This window comes from Cibotium barometz, chromosome 34 (assembly GCF_041138505.1).
Source record: "Cibotium barometz isolate CiBa-2024 chromosome 34, ASM4113850v1, whole genome shotgun sequence".
In the NCBI taxonomy this organism is placed as follows: Eukaryota; Viridiplantae; Streptophyta; class Polypodiopsida; order Cyatheales; family Cibotiaceae; genus Cibotium; species Cibotium barometz.
Genome location: NC_141079.1, coordinates 46,455,981 through 46,470,475, shown reverse-complemented (window position 1 = coordinate 46,470,475; position 14,495 = coordinate 46,455,981). Strand labels below are relative to the sequence as shown.

The following is a 14,495-nucleotide window of genomic DNA, read 5'->3' as shown; positions in this document are numbered from 1 at the left end:
AATTGAGACTAGGTCATGTACTTCACCGATTCGAATGCATATTTGGTAACTGGAAGGATTTAAAAAGAAAGATTTTACAAATTATGTGTTTTGGTTTTCCAAGGTATGAAGAACATGTATTTGTGCCCATTATTTGAGGCTAAGGTAGGGTCCTAGGCTAGCTATAGACTCTCTTGTGAAATATGAAGACAATGAAGCAAATATCAAAGAAGAGAAGGATATCATGCATGATAAGGTGCTTGAATCTAAGTCTACATATGATGGAGAAGAGAAAGAAGAAGATGCATGTTAATAGAACATCTCGTGTGATACAAAGTCAAAAAAAAGAGAAAAAGTGATGTATGCACCCCTCTAGAGTTGGATTTCATTAGTGTAGATGGTTACAGTGAAGGGGAAGGTATCATGGAAGCTTCGTCGGAAGTCTCATGCAAGAAGGAAAAGGCAAGTGAGGCCATGTGAGGTATAGAAACTCCAAAAAAATGGAGGCTTATATGGATTTTGAGGAGGCTTCCCAAAGTTCATCAGATAGTAAAACAAGAGAAAATGTCATAAAATATTGGGTTCTTTTCTGGGGCTAGATCAAGATGTAGAGACAATGTTTTGTAGTAAGGTAGAGATACTTAAATATTTGTTACTAGTATTTAAGAAGAGGGAGGAGGAACTGAGAGAAGAGAATCCAAATGTGACTTGATGGATCCTTAGCCCATTTGATAAGAGATTCAATGGATCCATTTGATAAGGGATTCAATGGATGATTCTTATAGAGATGTAAAGGCTTTACTATAGCTAGGGAGGACCTAGTTGGAGGACATACATGAGAGAACAACTTAGAAAGGATATTATGAAGCAAATGATGAGCATGTAGTGGAGTATTTTGGAGTTTTTTCTAAAAGTCCTTAATAATGAAGGCTTAGATGCACTCTTAAAAGGGTGTTACATGGAAGACTAAGTCAAGAGTGATACCTTGCATGTGGAATTTCTTTCTTGGGGAAAGTATTGAGTGTTGATGACATAAAAATAAGAAGACTGATGCTTAGACATTAAGGATGTAACTAGTGAGACAAAAGAGATAGTTATAAAGATGCAAGAGACATTGAATAGATTGAAAAAGGTGTTAGGCCAAGAGCACATGCAAATGGATCCATGATGCATTTTAATAATTATAAAGTGGGCTTGGACCTCGATCATGTGATGTTTAAAGGTAAGATTAATAATAATTTGCAGGTAGAAATTGTGGATTTTTCCATGTAGCTAGAGCCTTGGTTGGGGTTCTAAAAATGCACAGTGGGCAAGGTGTAAAAATGTCAAGGGTGGCATGTTCAATCTAACGTGAGATTTTTACTCCTTATGTTAACCAAGGGGGATGCTTCCAAAGAAAAAGGAAAGGTAGGTGAGCCATTAGCTTAAGTATAGTGTACTTTTGCTCTTGGTGGGGAAAGTATGTGAGAAAAAATTGATAGTGGATGGGTTCATGTTCAATTGCTCTTGGTGGGGAAAGTATGTGAGAAAAAATTGATAGTGGATGGGTTCATGTTCAATTGTAAATCTATGTAAGGAGGTACGTGTACTTTCTTTAAAAACAAAATAGAATGGAGTTAATGTATGGTTGGTTATTTTGCTAATATTTCTTCATCATTATTATTCTATGTATAATTAGTCTTTTTTGTCCTTGATTTTTTATGAAATAGAAGACCTTATGGCCAAGGGGGCCACAATAGAAGATCTTGGTTACAAGGAGGAACATCAATTGTGGGGAGCATGAGACTTATGGCTAGCAACAAAAACTTGCACACAATAGTAGCACACCCACACTAACCCCCGTTACAAGAACTTGCACTGATATTAGTATGCACGTGCTACTATTGTGGGTTACACACCTATACGTCTCTCTCTCTCTCTCTCTCTCTCTCTCTCTCTCTCTCTCTCTCTCTCTCTCTCTCTCTCTCTCTCTCTCTCAAATGATGTAATAAGAGGATGGGCCCCACCTATCCTATATAGGGTTTGGCATTTTACTATTTTTTGTATGTGGGCTATATTTTTGTTGTTTATGTGCCATGTGACAATACCATAGCACTTAATTTTGAAGAGCATAAGGAAGACTATATATTAAAGTGTATATACATGTATGCAAGGGATTTGTGCTATATATCAAGTGGGGCCTTTTGCGTGTAAGACATAGGTGATCAAGTTTTTTATACCATGAAATTATTGCCATTATTGGAGTTTATTTGTACACTCAATACAGAAGCTCATGCGTAATTGTGTTATGTATAAGAGCTCCATGGGTGTACAAGAGCATATGATCCATGGGTGTTTGTACAAGAGCATACAATCATGGCTCTTCTTTTTAGTCAGTGAGTTGCTTATTGGATTAGGATTCAAGTTTTTGTATACCATACCATTGTTGGGATTTATTTGTACACTCAATATGGAAAGCCCATGCATAATTGTGTTATGTATGAGAGCTCTGGGAATACAAAAGCATATTGTGGCTCCCTCTTTTTAGTGAGTGAGTGAGTGTTGCTAAGTGGAAATAGACTTGAGGGATTCATCACTAGAGTCTCTTTTATGTGTGTTGTTTTGAGTGTTACGCACACTCATGGTTAAAGCATTGTGAGGGTGATCTTGTGCATTTGAAGTATGGAATATGAAAGTTCTGCATTGATGTATGAAATATGAAACTTGAGGGATTCGTCACTAGAGTCTCTTTTATGTGTGTTGTTTTGAGTGTTACGCACACTCATGGTTAAAGCATTGTGAGGGTGATCTTGTGCATTTGAAGTATGGAATATGAAAGTTCTGCATTGATGTATGAAATATGAAAGTACATCACACTACTACCCCAGACTACTATCCTCTTAGTCTAACCAAAGAAAGCATTTGTAATCATTATCTTTAATACATTAGAACATCTACATATCCTTGGGGGCCATAAAGGCCACAACAACTAAGCGAGGGTGTGCCTAGCATAAAATTATATTCATCTTTTCTTTTGATAATCATCAACGCCATATTATAGAGTCGTCATTATTTAGCTTGATAATTTCTCACTAATGGATAGTCTTTCTCCTAGTTAGTAGTGACAAAACATTTTTTTTAAAAATTTATCCATGTTATTTTGCTTCCTTTGTTAGATTGGTTATCCAAAAATCATATTGCTTTACCTCCTCTCTCATGGATATGTTTTTGGGATAATTATGACCTTGCTCAAATCTTTCCCTATCTTTAGTAATTTTAACATTTTTGCAATGGATCCCCATGCTATTTCAAGTGCTCCTCAACTTTTCCACCATTAAAACATGCTAGTCTTTTAGTGAGTTTGTAATTCTAAGAGATTGTCTATTATAAGTTAGAAAATAATAAAGAGTACTTGGAAATTCACCTTAGAGATAGAATTGTTGCTAAGGTTATGAGAAATCACACTAGTAATTGTTAAAAGCTCTTGAACTTTTCCACATGCTAGTCTTTCAATGATGGCATAATGTAGGCATAATCAATTTTTAATTCTAAGAGCTTATCTATTATAAGCTGGAAAATAATAAAGGCTACTTGGAAATTTACCTTAGAGATAGAAGTGTTGCTATGGTTATGAGAAATCACACTGGTAATTTTTAAGAAGCAATGTAAACCTAAAAAGGTGCTCACCAAGCATGACAGATTCCGAGGAAGAAGGTTCCTACTTCAATTGGTGTGATATGCAAAAAAGTCTCCACAATCATCATTGAATTAGCCTCTCAAAGGGGGGGGGGAGGGGGGGTTGGTTCACTATAAGTAAACCCTATGTATCACGTGCGTTCAAGGCCTATTTTGAAAATCCCTTATCTGTAAAATTTTCATGAATAAAACATACCCTTTTTCTATTCAACCTAGGAATATCCCCTTTAAATGGTACCTTTATGGATGTAAAAATGGTGTAAAAAAGGGGATTTTAAAAATCCCTTCTGTTGAACCCACATGCTACGCTTACATATTTATGAGTGACCCCCCCCCCCCCCCCCCCCCCCCCAAGATGGGCCTCAAATCAAGGTGAGGTGGACCTAGAATCAAGGGAGATGATTAGGACATGCTAGGTGAGGATCATGCACCTCAGTTGATTGGTTCTCTGTGAAGTGATTATTATCATTCTCCACTGCTTTGTTGGCTAACTTTGCTTATGCACCACAGTTTTGAGTGAGATGATGATTATAGCATTGTTGGTGACTTGTAGATTCTTCCATGTACTAGCAATGTTCTAGCTGCATATATTGATCATATCCCCTTTCATTCTAGAGAGTTTAGAGATTGTCAAGTTTCTGCTTTAATTTTGGGGGTAAAATTCAAATGCATTCCACTTAACAAGGAAAGAAATATTCTACAATCACATTATTGAATACTATGTGGTATGTGAAAGCAAGACCAGTGGCATGATAGGTTTGGGAAAAAGATAGTTTTCAATTTAATACTATCTAGTAGGCACAAGTGACTAGTTAGTTGTATGACAATATTTTAATGCTATCTACTAGTAGGCAAGAAAGTGGGAAGGGTAATGTGTGATGTAAGATTGGTTATATTCATCAACTAGGCAAGACTTATGTACACACAAGCAGTTTGTCAACATTTCTTTGGATGGAGAAACATTTGTATACTTGTTAACCATCCCGTTGGTTAACATGGTTTTGCTCACTTGACCTTTTGTAAGACACTTTGCCATCTTACACATGTAAGAACGGACGCTACTTTCGTAAGATGGCACTGGAATATATAAAGCAGTCTTACCATACGATCAATGTCAAATAGGGAAAGTCTACGGAATTAGTGTACATAGTTTCTTAAGACTAGTAATAGAGGCTTGTCCACTTTTAAGTTTGGCGAGCCTAGTGTGAAAAGTAGTCACTTGTAAAATAAGTCATTTTTTATAATAACCAAGACACAATTATTCCCTTGCAATAGTTTTCTTGTGAGCTCTCCTTCTTGCCTCTTCTTGCTTGCTTGCATGGTTTTGAATCTTACTTGTTGTTGCTGGGTGGATGCATGTTAGATAAGGTATTTGATAGCTTATGATTTGTTTGATACTCATTCTTTGCTTTAAATTGTCATGTGATGAGATTCGATGTTATGTAAAGGTTCAAATTACTCAAGCCTTAAACAAAAAGCTTGAGCAAGTGTGCTTGACCATGGGAGAAGATGAGGTAAAAAAAAATTGAAGCCAAGGAGATAGAGAAATTGGCCACACGAGATATGGTGGCCGCATAGGGAAGGTATTTGGTCGTGTGTTTTGCAATAGTGAATTTTATTTATCTTGAGATTAATATACAGTGACTCTATTTGCGTTTCAAGACAATGAAAATTTTGGACATAGTGTGTTGAGAATAATATCCATTTGTGTAGATCCTTAACATTATTGATCCAAAGCATGGTGATGCATGGCGGGCTAAAGTGTGGTCCTTAAAGTGGGGTGTGGATAGCTTTGCAACACTGGAGAAGCTAAATTTATTAGCTTTGTGTGATGTACCAATAGAGTCCAAAATCTTTTGGTTGGGTTTATTAGAGGCAAGAAGACAACCAAAAATATGTTTGGCCTTGTGTGGGGAGATCATGTCTATAGAAAGTAAGTCATAGTTTTCTATAGCTATTTGTGTTTAGTTGTTTGCAATTTTCAAAACCTGCTCTTATCTCATATGCATGCTTTCCTTTATGATGTGATTTCTTTTTGCTTTGAAGATGGCTTCGAAAAGAGGTCACTCTTGAAAAGATTTTAAAAGGGAAAAATGCTATCCTTAAAGATTTTGTGGAAGAGCCTAATGGTGTGGTACTACCCAATGATTGCTTGCTCACGAGAAGATAAAGATTGAGAAGAGGAAGCAATTGTTCCCTCTTGAGACACGCCAAGACACAAGGGAAAAAAAGAGTGATGAAAAGGCAACAAAGAAGTCTGACATGGTCCAAATGGCTACCTAGAGGTTGATTTACAGGTTGATTTTTTTTGCAAGTGGTGTTGGAAATGTTCTTAAGAAAATGCTACATTCTTTTAAACTCAAAGATGCTTTCTCAATCATGTGGTGCTTTTCAATGTTTTCAGATATTTTTTGTGTTTGAAAGAAAGGGGTCATTTGGCTGTCATGCCTGTAAGAGCAAAGAAATGGTTAGCTCTAAACAATGAGGCATTGTGTATGTACCCCCAAAGTATGCATAAGTTGTCCATGTGGAGCTAGAGATGTGCCCTTGGTGGATTGACCTTGAGAAAGGTCATCTTTTGGAGCGGGAGAAAGATCTCCACCAGCATTTCAAGCTTGGGCATCCTCTCATGTGGAGAAGGTTGTTAATGAGGAGGTGGATAAAAAGAGATCTACACAAAGGAGAGGTAAGTCGGGTTCTTTATTAATGTAGGCATCTGCTAACTATTGGTCATTGTCTTGAGTTGCTCGTTGCTTTATTTTGCATGTGTAAGAAAAAGACAAAGTTATGGAAGAGCAGCCAAGGGTGGACTTATTGGATGCAAAGATAGACATGAATATTGAGGATGCTCATGATGATGGTAACTCTTTTCCAACCTCTCTAAAATTGAGCTTTGGATATTCTTTGTTATGTTGACACTGCATATGTCAGGTTATGAGTTTGGCTTTCTAACTATTCTTTCAACAATGGCATGAATAAGGAAAGTTGTTTGACAATAAATCTTTCTTTGGATTGTTTTCAAGATGAGGGCCTTCACTGCAAAAAACAACCTCAATCATTTCTAAAAGAACGATAACATATGTCTACTAGCCACATGTGCCAGTTTCGGATGTGTCATGTGGGGATAGTCCAAAGTGTTTGGCCGTTGTCGGGATTATATTGCTATTGGCAAGTGTTTTATAAATGGCACAAAGAATGCATCTTACACCATAGTCATGAGCACATGCAAAAATCCACACCCAAGGAGGGTAGACAATATGCAAGGAAAGGGAGATTAGTTTCTTAGGATTTGATATTTTTGCCGACTCTAGGCCCCTGTGGGATACAATGTCTGAGGACCATGTGCGGTATGGAGTAGGTCTGGCTACATCGACACTTGGTGATTCTGGTGGTTGTTGATTATGGCATCGATGGGAGGTAATATTCCATGTGTTGGAAGCTTGCAAGCATTTACTTTTGTCTTGTGATTTGGTTTGATAAAAGTTATGTTATGTTTTATAGGAGAAACAATGGGTTGGGTTGAGAGCTATTATTGTGTATCGCATTTGGAGATTTGGCGTCGTGTTATTGTCATGCATCACTCACCCTATGGATCCTATGAGACTAGTGGTTTTCGGACAGAGGTATTGTGTTTAGTGGTGGTTCCAGGGTAATTTGTTCGATATATATGATTTTTCTTACCTCATTTGGTTATTGTCATCCTATTGCAGTGTACCTTTTCTATGCTCTTTGCAGTTCGCAGACGAGGTATGATTCTTGTGATGTACTACTTGGAGAGTGCACCTCTTTTCGAGGTGCTTCGTATACATCCTATGGATTCGCTTACATACCATTATTTGCCAGATGTGTCTCGTGCTAGGGATATCGAGGATATGGAGATCCATGGTGTTTTGGAGCGCAGTGTTACTTTCATTGCAAGGTATTTGGAGTTATTCTATCGTCCTAGTGGTGATTGCCTTGAGTTGACAGCTCCTTTACTTAAGACATTTTTGAGGTCTAGTCGTTTATGCACTTCAATGGACTTTGACAAGGGTCTTGTGTCGTCATATGTACAACCATTGCTTCTAGCTAGGAGGCAAGGTGACCAAGGAGAGGCTAGCATTTCACATGATTGGGATGATGATATCGATGAGCATGTGGGACAGAATCCATATGATTAGAGAGCATCTAGACCTTATTCAGTGCTACATTGATTACTATTTATTTAGCTTTGTTTTTTGATACGCTTGGAACTATTGTCACTCTATTTTGTCTCTCTATTTTGTTATGGATTTTATTATTTTGGTTGCCTTCAAGCATATGTTCAAAGACAAGAACATTCAAGTTTAATCTACAATACACCAATATACTTAAACACGTGAATTTACAAAAACTAAACAATTTTTATTCTTTATTTTCTATCCAAAGTGTTCTGCCAGAGTATGTGAAGCAATGGCAAGAACCATGGCTGGAGACGCACGTTTTGAGAAGGACCATGCAGATCGAAGTCACGCTTGTCATGTTTTTATAGACGATGAGTGTGACTCAACTTGATTTGTTTTGGTGTATGTAGTATACAATGCAACACATGTTTTTTTGTGTTTGCTTGCAAGCCATTATTGGCAATTTTGTTTCAGTCGATCTTGATTAATGCAAATATTGTTGGGTATTGTTTATAGAATGGCATTGGTGCCATTCTCCCCATGATGTATGCAATCAAAAAATTGTAGTTGGTGTGGTGTTTCAATTTTGTATGGTGATTGATGTGATCTTCTAATGTGTTGCTTGTGTCTTGTGCATTGTTTTCTGTTGTGAAAGTTCATCGAGTAACGTCTAATTTTTTGGGGTTTGTTGCCAAGTTTCGCTCTAATTTTCAAATAGCTCGAAAAAGGTTGCTCGGTGTTTGGTAAGACTCTCCAAAAGATTAGAGAGAAGAGAGACAGATAGCTGAGTATTTCGTATATTCTTGAGTACAAAAAGGTGTACAAGTCATGGCTAGCCCACGACTACCCCATCAAAAGGTGGAAACACCTATTCTACATCTAATCTAGTGACCCCACTCCCTAGGGGAGTGAGTGAGTCTAACCATGAGCAAGTGTGTCCTTTTATAGGGCTAGATTTCCTTCATGGATTAGCAAACCTACTGTTGACCAGGTCTTGGACAAAAATGCTACAGCCGACAGAGACATGCTCCATCAAAAGCTGGCCGACAGCCTCCCGTGTCCTCCACAAAGTCTTCTTGCCCAAACCAAGAGCACAAGCTCCAAATCTGGTCCTTAATCTTGTTCCTTATCTTGTTGCCCTTCAAGGATTGGACCTCGGAATTAGCGTGCACATGTCTTGCACATAACCCCAATGGCCATCTTCTCCCTCTATGGAAAGTCTTCTTCTCTCTCTCTCTCTCTCTCTTGGAAAGTAGGTGCCTTTTTCATGAGCAGGAAAAGAAAGACAATTTTCAGCATAACCAATCCATACACATACTTTTTGGCATGGTTTCTTGATCCTCCAACTCTTGGATCAACCGATAAATGAGTGTAACACTGCTGCCCAAACCTTGGAAGTCCTTTTCAGCTGCTCTCTCTCGGATATGTAACTGCTCTCTCTCGGATATGTACCTGCTGAAAATGCTTTTGAGCATTTCTATCAATTTGACCAAAAGCTTAGTTCTTCTTTCAAATTCAGTAAATTCAATGGTAAGAGCTTCTTCAAGTTCTCTTAGTCTATTCTAAATCTGTGCGCTTGACCATTTGCTTGTTGTGTATGGATGCCAATGGAGCATAGCTACTTCTGGCAAGACACTAGGGATCAAGGAGTGAGGTGTCTCCACGTCTCTGGAGAGGCAGGCCGCTATGTCATCCACGAACTCTAAATTGAGGAGCTCCTCTTGAGATTGGATAGGAAGCCTGAGGGCCTATAGTCCGGTCTCCTGGGAAGCTAAAAAACTGCTCATTGCCTCCACCACAAAGAGGAAGAGGAAGGGTGCAAGGGGACATCCCTGGCGTAATGAATGAGAAAGTGGAAACGTGTCACCCCAAGCACCCTGGATAAGGACCTGACTGTAAGAGGCCGGGTAGAGGGCGAAGACCCCTCAAATCCAGGTGGCAGGGAAGCCATCCCGCACAGTACCCTTGAGAAAGCCCCAATCCACCGAAAAGCGCGGCCTGTAGGTCACAAATTTGGCACGGGGCAGAAGTCCTCACTCAAGAACCTCAGTACACATTCACACTTAATACGATAAGAACTGATGTGTCACCCTATGTCACCAACATTCCATGCTTTCAGGCTCCAGTCATTGGGTTGTAACACTCGTCTCTGTCTCTCTCTCAGCTGGCCACAATATGACCAGAACTTATAAAGAAGTCTACATGCCAATATAGTAATGTGGGTGTCAAACAATTCTGACTTAAGTGTTAGAAACAACTAGAACTGTGGCAGAGAATCCAGAATCCTCGCACTATCTGAAATAACCTTTGTTGGTGCAGAAAAGTAGATGCTTATGGAAGCCAAGAAGAATTCAGTTAGACACAACCAAAAACCAGTTAAATTCAATGATAATGAAGCCGCAAACCCCATTCACAGCATCCACTCCAATTTTGTTCGAACTTGCTTGTGCTTGTCTTGCTCCAGCAGCAAGCTGCATTTAGCCCATTCTAGGAAATTTCATAATGTGGCTTATATACCTACCATATTTCTACTGGAAAAACAGCACATCAGATCCTCAAGTAGACCATTACGTAATCAAGCCTTCTAAAACAGTTAACATCACAAGCTATGTTGGCAAACCAACCCAGATCTTGAATGCGTTAACCTGCTGCCGTCGTTCTTGTGACATGTCAACCCTTCGTTGTGAGCGATGCTTACTTGTATATAAGTCTTTATGTAGGTGCCAATACATGTTCTTGTATTTTTGTTTATCCACCCAGAACTTCTGTTCTTCCATCCTAGCAATCACATCTAATGCATTTTTGAAATAGCCATATTTAACAAAAATTGTGAGAAACCCGTTAAGTAATTCCTCGTTGAGTCTCAAAGGTGTGCCGCCAGGCTTTGGAGCAAGCTTCTCCTTGATCTCAGCCCACAGCAAGAGTATCTCATTGGTCTTGTTGCCCATAAGAATATACCCACTTAGCAGGAAAACGTACGTGTTGGCATCAAGATCAAATCCTGCCTGCTTCATCCTTTTTACAACAGCCTTTGCATCAAACAGTAGCTTCAGTTTACAAAAGCTTTGGACAGTTCTATTCCACTGCTGTAACTCCATCTTTAGAGGAGGGTCACGTGATGCTGCATCTAGGAGCTTGAACATCAGATAGGGCTTTGCATGCTTCTCAAAAATTGCCAAAAGCTTGTCCAAAATTGGCTCCAATGGGACAACACCAAGGCGTTTCATGTCCCGGAAAACACTCTGTGCACAGTCATAATCTTGTAGAAGGTTATACGCATCAATTACAGAGTTATAACACCCAATATCCAGCAGGTGCCCGACTCTTCTTGCATCTTGCAGCACAGCCTCAGCCTTTAGGGGCTGAGGTAGCTTACAGTAAGCTTTCACTAGCATACCATATGACATGCTATCAGCTGGTGTATTTTGGGTGGCCAGCTCCTGCAGCATACCATTAATCTCATCTCTTAGTCCAAGCTTGAGCACACCGTCAATGGCAAAACTGCAGGGTATGTACTCAGAGTCTTCTGTGTGGTAAAGCTTTCCAAGAAACTTTGCTGCATCAGAAGCTCTGTTTTTCTGCAAAAAGGCCTTCAACAGGAGGGTATATGTCTCCCCACATGGGGGCTCCAAAGCTCCCCTCCACAATCTGATTGATTCATGTATCTCATGATGGGCTTTATTCTTGGATGACCCACTTTCTCCTTCATTAGTGTCTATGCCCCCTTTCACTTTACCACTCCAGCAAAGCACCACTTGTGCAGCTGCATCTACCTCCCCTATGTTCACATAAGCTGTCAGCAAACTGTTGAGCGTCGTGCGATCCAGAACCTCCTGTGCTTGCTTCATGCGAAGCAGAACTTTCTTCATATGTTCAATGCCACCACCCTTTTCATGTGCCTTCATCAATGAGCAGAAACATGCACTATCCGGCGTGACTGAAAAGTGACCCATCTGCTTCATTATTTCCTCAGCTTTTCCAGACTCTCCAAGAGCTGCACATGCCCTCAAAGCGATGATAAAAGCCTCTTTATCAGGTCTGACTGATAGAGTTTTCGTCTGGTTCTCAGAAGATGCAGGGCTACAATACCGACAAATCTCAAGAAAAACCTTAACTACATAGAAGGCCCCACGGGGGTTTTCCACCCATAATTCCAGGATGGCCTTCCATAAAGATAAGGGAGGGTAATGGTGTTTCTGCAGCATTAATCTTAAGCAGCTTGCAGAGAGATCAAACATCTTTGCCTTGGCATAGGCGAAAGAAAGGGAACCGAGGAGGTCTCCGTCTACAAAATCAAGTTTATCCTCTTTGTTAAGGCGAGACATGATCTTGTGGGCACGGAGGAGGCATAATGCATCTCCGACAGCAAAGAGGGCAAGCAATTCTCTGATCAAATGTTTCTCTGGGAAATCTACACCTGCCCTCTTAAGCTTCTGCAGAGCTCGCCAAGCTTGATCTGCATTCTTTTGTTCTAGAAACTTCTCGAATTTCAGGGTCAGGACTTTTGGGTCGATTGTGAACAAGGGTTGCTGATCATCGGCGTCGTCTACTCCAACTGACGATAAAAAACGTGCGACAGAGGGGACAAGGTTTACCAGATTAGGGTACGGAAACGCAGTCGACGGAAACGGAGACGGAAGTGGAAACGGTCGGCGACCGCCGCTGCAGTGACGCCGTTGAGGGCTGGCTAGCGCAGACGTGCACGCTCTCCATCTCCGAAGCATCCTTGCATTTGCTTCCTCAGTTCAGCTTTGGTCCTTCCAGGTAACTTTGCCACGGCCAAAGTGATGATTGCCTTCTGTTGACAGTACCCATTCCATGCATGTGCCTCATTTCTCCCCTGCTTCGTTTGCATTGCAGAGAGGAATGTGACTCAAGACCCTTTATATAACCAATGCTTACTCATTACTTGCCAGCATTCAACATCTTACATAACAAGCTCCATCTATCTTCCTCCATTATAAAAGAGGATCGTCTCCAAGACACTTGGTAGCCGTTGGATACATGCCTCCATCATAGCTCAGTGGTACACCCTCTGAGAGTTTGTTTTTCCAACACATCCCCTTTTCTAGATCATATCCTGATAGTAGGCCTTGTCCCTACAAGGTTCTCTATAAAGGTCACAAATGTGTAATCCACCTGCTTCTCTTTCAGATACCACCTCTTGGTTTTGGGACCAAACTTAACTAGCTTAGGCTTCACATCCAAACAAACCTGCATCATTTCAAACAAAAGTTAGGTTTCCCTAGTATGCCTCAGGGACCCTAAGCAAATACAAGAATCAATTGATGCCATTTTGCAATCTCTGTATACCATCATACCCTTGTAGACAAATCAAATTCCAGTTACAATTGATCAAGCTCTTTCCACCCCACAACTATCCCAGCAATCAGCACCAGCCTCGTAACTATCCCATCCCAGCAATCAGCTCCAGCCTCATTAAATCTCTATCCCTTGTAGACAGATCAAATTCCAGTTACAATTGATCAAGCTCTTTCCACCCCACAACTATCCCATCCCAGCAATCAGCCAACCTCTTTAACCCTCTATTGTTCAGTTTCCTTACAGAGTAAGTGTCCAGAAGGCCCAATGGTGGATTGAATTTATGAGACCACCATAAGCCCAAACTGAGCATTGAGCTCCCTGAGACCCTACATCCCCCATCCCAATACATCAATCTCAAAGCTTCCTTCCAACTGTTACACAACCTCTTGCAAAAAGGAGAGCCTATCACTTTCAAAGGGGCATAAGAGAACAATTTTTCCTTCCATCCCAATCCTTGCCAACTCCCTTTTGATTGAACCAAGGAGGCCTCCACTAATTCACTTACCATCATTGTCCATACTTATTCTTGATATAAGCATTTGGAAAGAAGCAGGGCAATCCTCGCTGAAGTTTGAGTAGGTAAATGCACGATACCAATCCCCCCTTCACTCTTTCGTACAAACAACTTATCCCAGGCCAGCCAACAAGCTGGAGCTTTCCTTGTACCTTTACCATTCCTCCACAAAAAATCTCTTATAGGACCCAGTATTCTCTTCCAGTGGCCTTTTCCAAACTATAAAGTCCCATATGATGATTAAAGCCTGTCTCATATTATCATTGTCAACCTTCAGGAAAAGTAATGAATCATCAGCAAAGCATTGAATGACTACCTGCTCACTATTTCTCAGCCTTAATCGAGTCACTCTCCCTTTTAAGTAGGCATCTTCCAAGGCAACTATCAAAGGATGAGAAGCAATGGCAAACAAAAGGGGGGCAAGAGGACATCCTTGTCTCACATACATATCAATAGAAAATCCTCCAATCATTCTACCATTCAACAAGACATTAGATTGACTTTCTCAAGTAAGAGCATAAATGCAAGTAGCCACTTTGGATCCAAACCCAAGTTTTTCCATTACTCTAGCCACAAAGGACCAATGTACTCTATCATAGGCGTTTTCCAATTCAAGCTGTAGCATGACACATTTCTAATGGGTTTTTAGAGCAATGTCTCTCCCTAGCATAGCTACAAAGATATTATCATAAATCGACCTACCTTTGATGAACCCATGCTACCTTCTAGAGATCACCTCTTGCAATACAAGAGTAATCCTGATGGCAATAACCTTGGTGTGAATTTTATAGATAACATTTAATAGGGTGATTTGTCTCCAATGCCCAAATCTACTACAAGCAATTTGTTTAGGTATTAGC

At 40.1% G+C, this 14,495-nt stretch overlaps 1 protein-coding gene across 1 annotated transcript; it reads right to left on the bottom strand.

Moving 5' to 3' along the window:
- Positions 1–9,675: 9,675 nt before the first annotated feature.
- LOC147619099 (pentatricopeptide repeat-containing protein At3g09650, chloroplastic-like) lies at positions 9,676–12,690 on the bottom strand. Its single transcript, XM_086774295.1, has one exon. The coding sequence runs from the start codon at positions 12,518–12,520 to the stop codon at positions 10,403–10,405; it is 2,118 nt and encodes a 705-aa protein (XP_086630421.1). The 5' UTR covers positions 12,521–12,690; the 3' UTR covers positions 9,676–10,402.
- Positions 12,691–14,495: the final 1,805 nt, after the last annotated feature.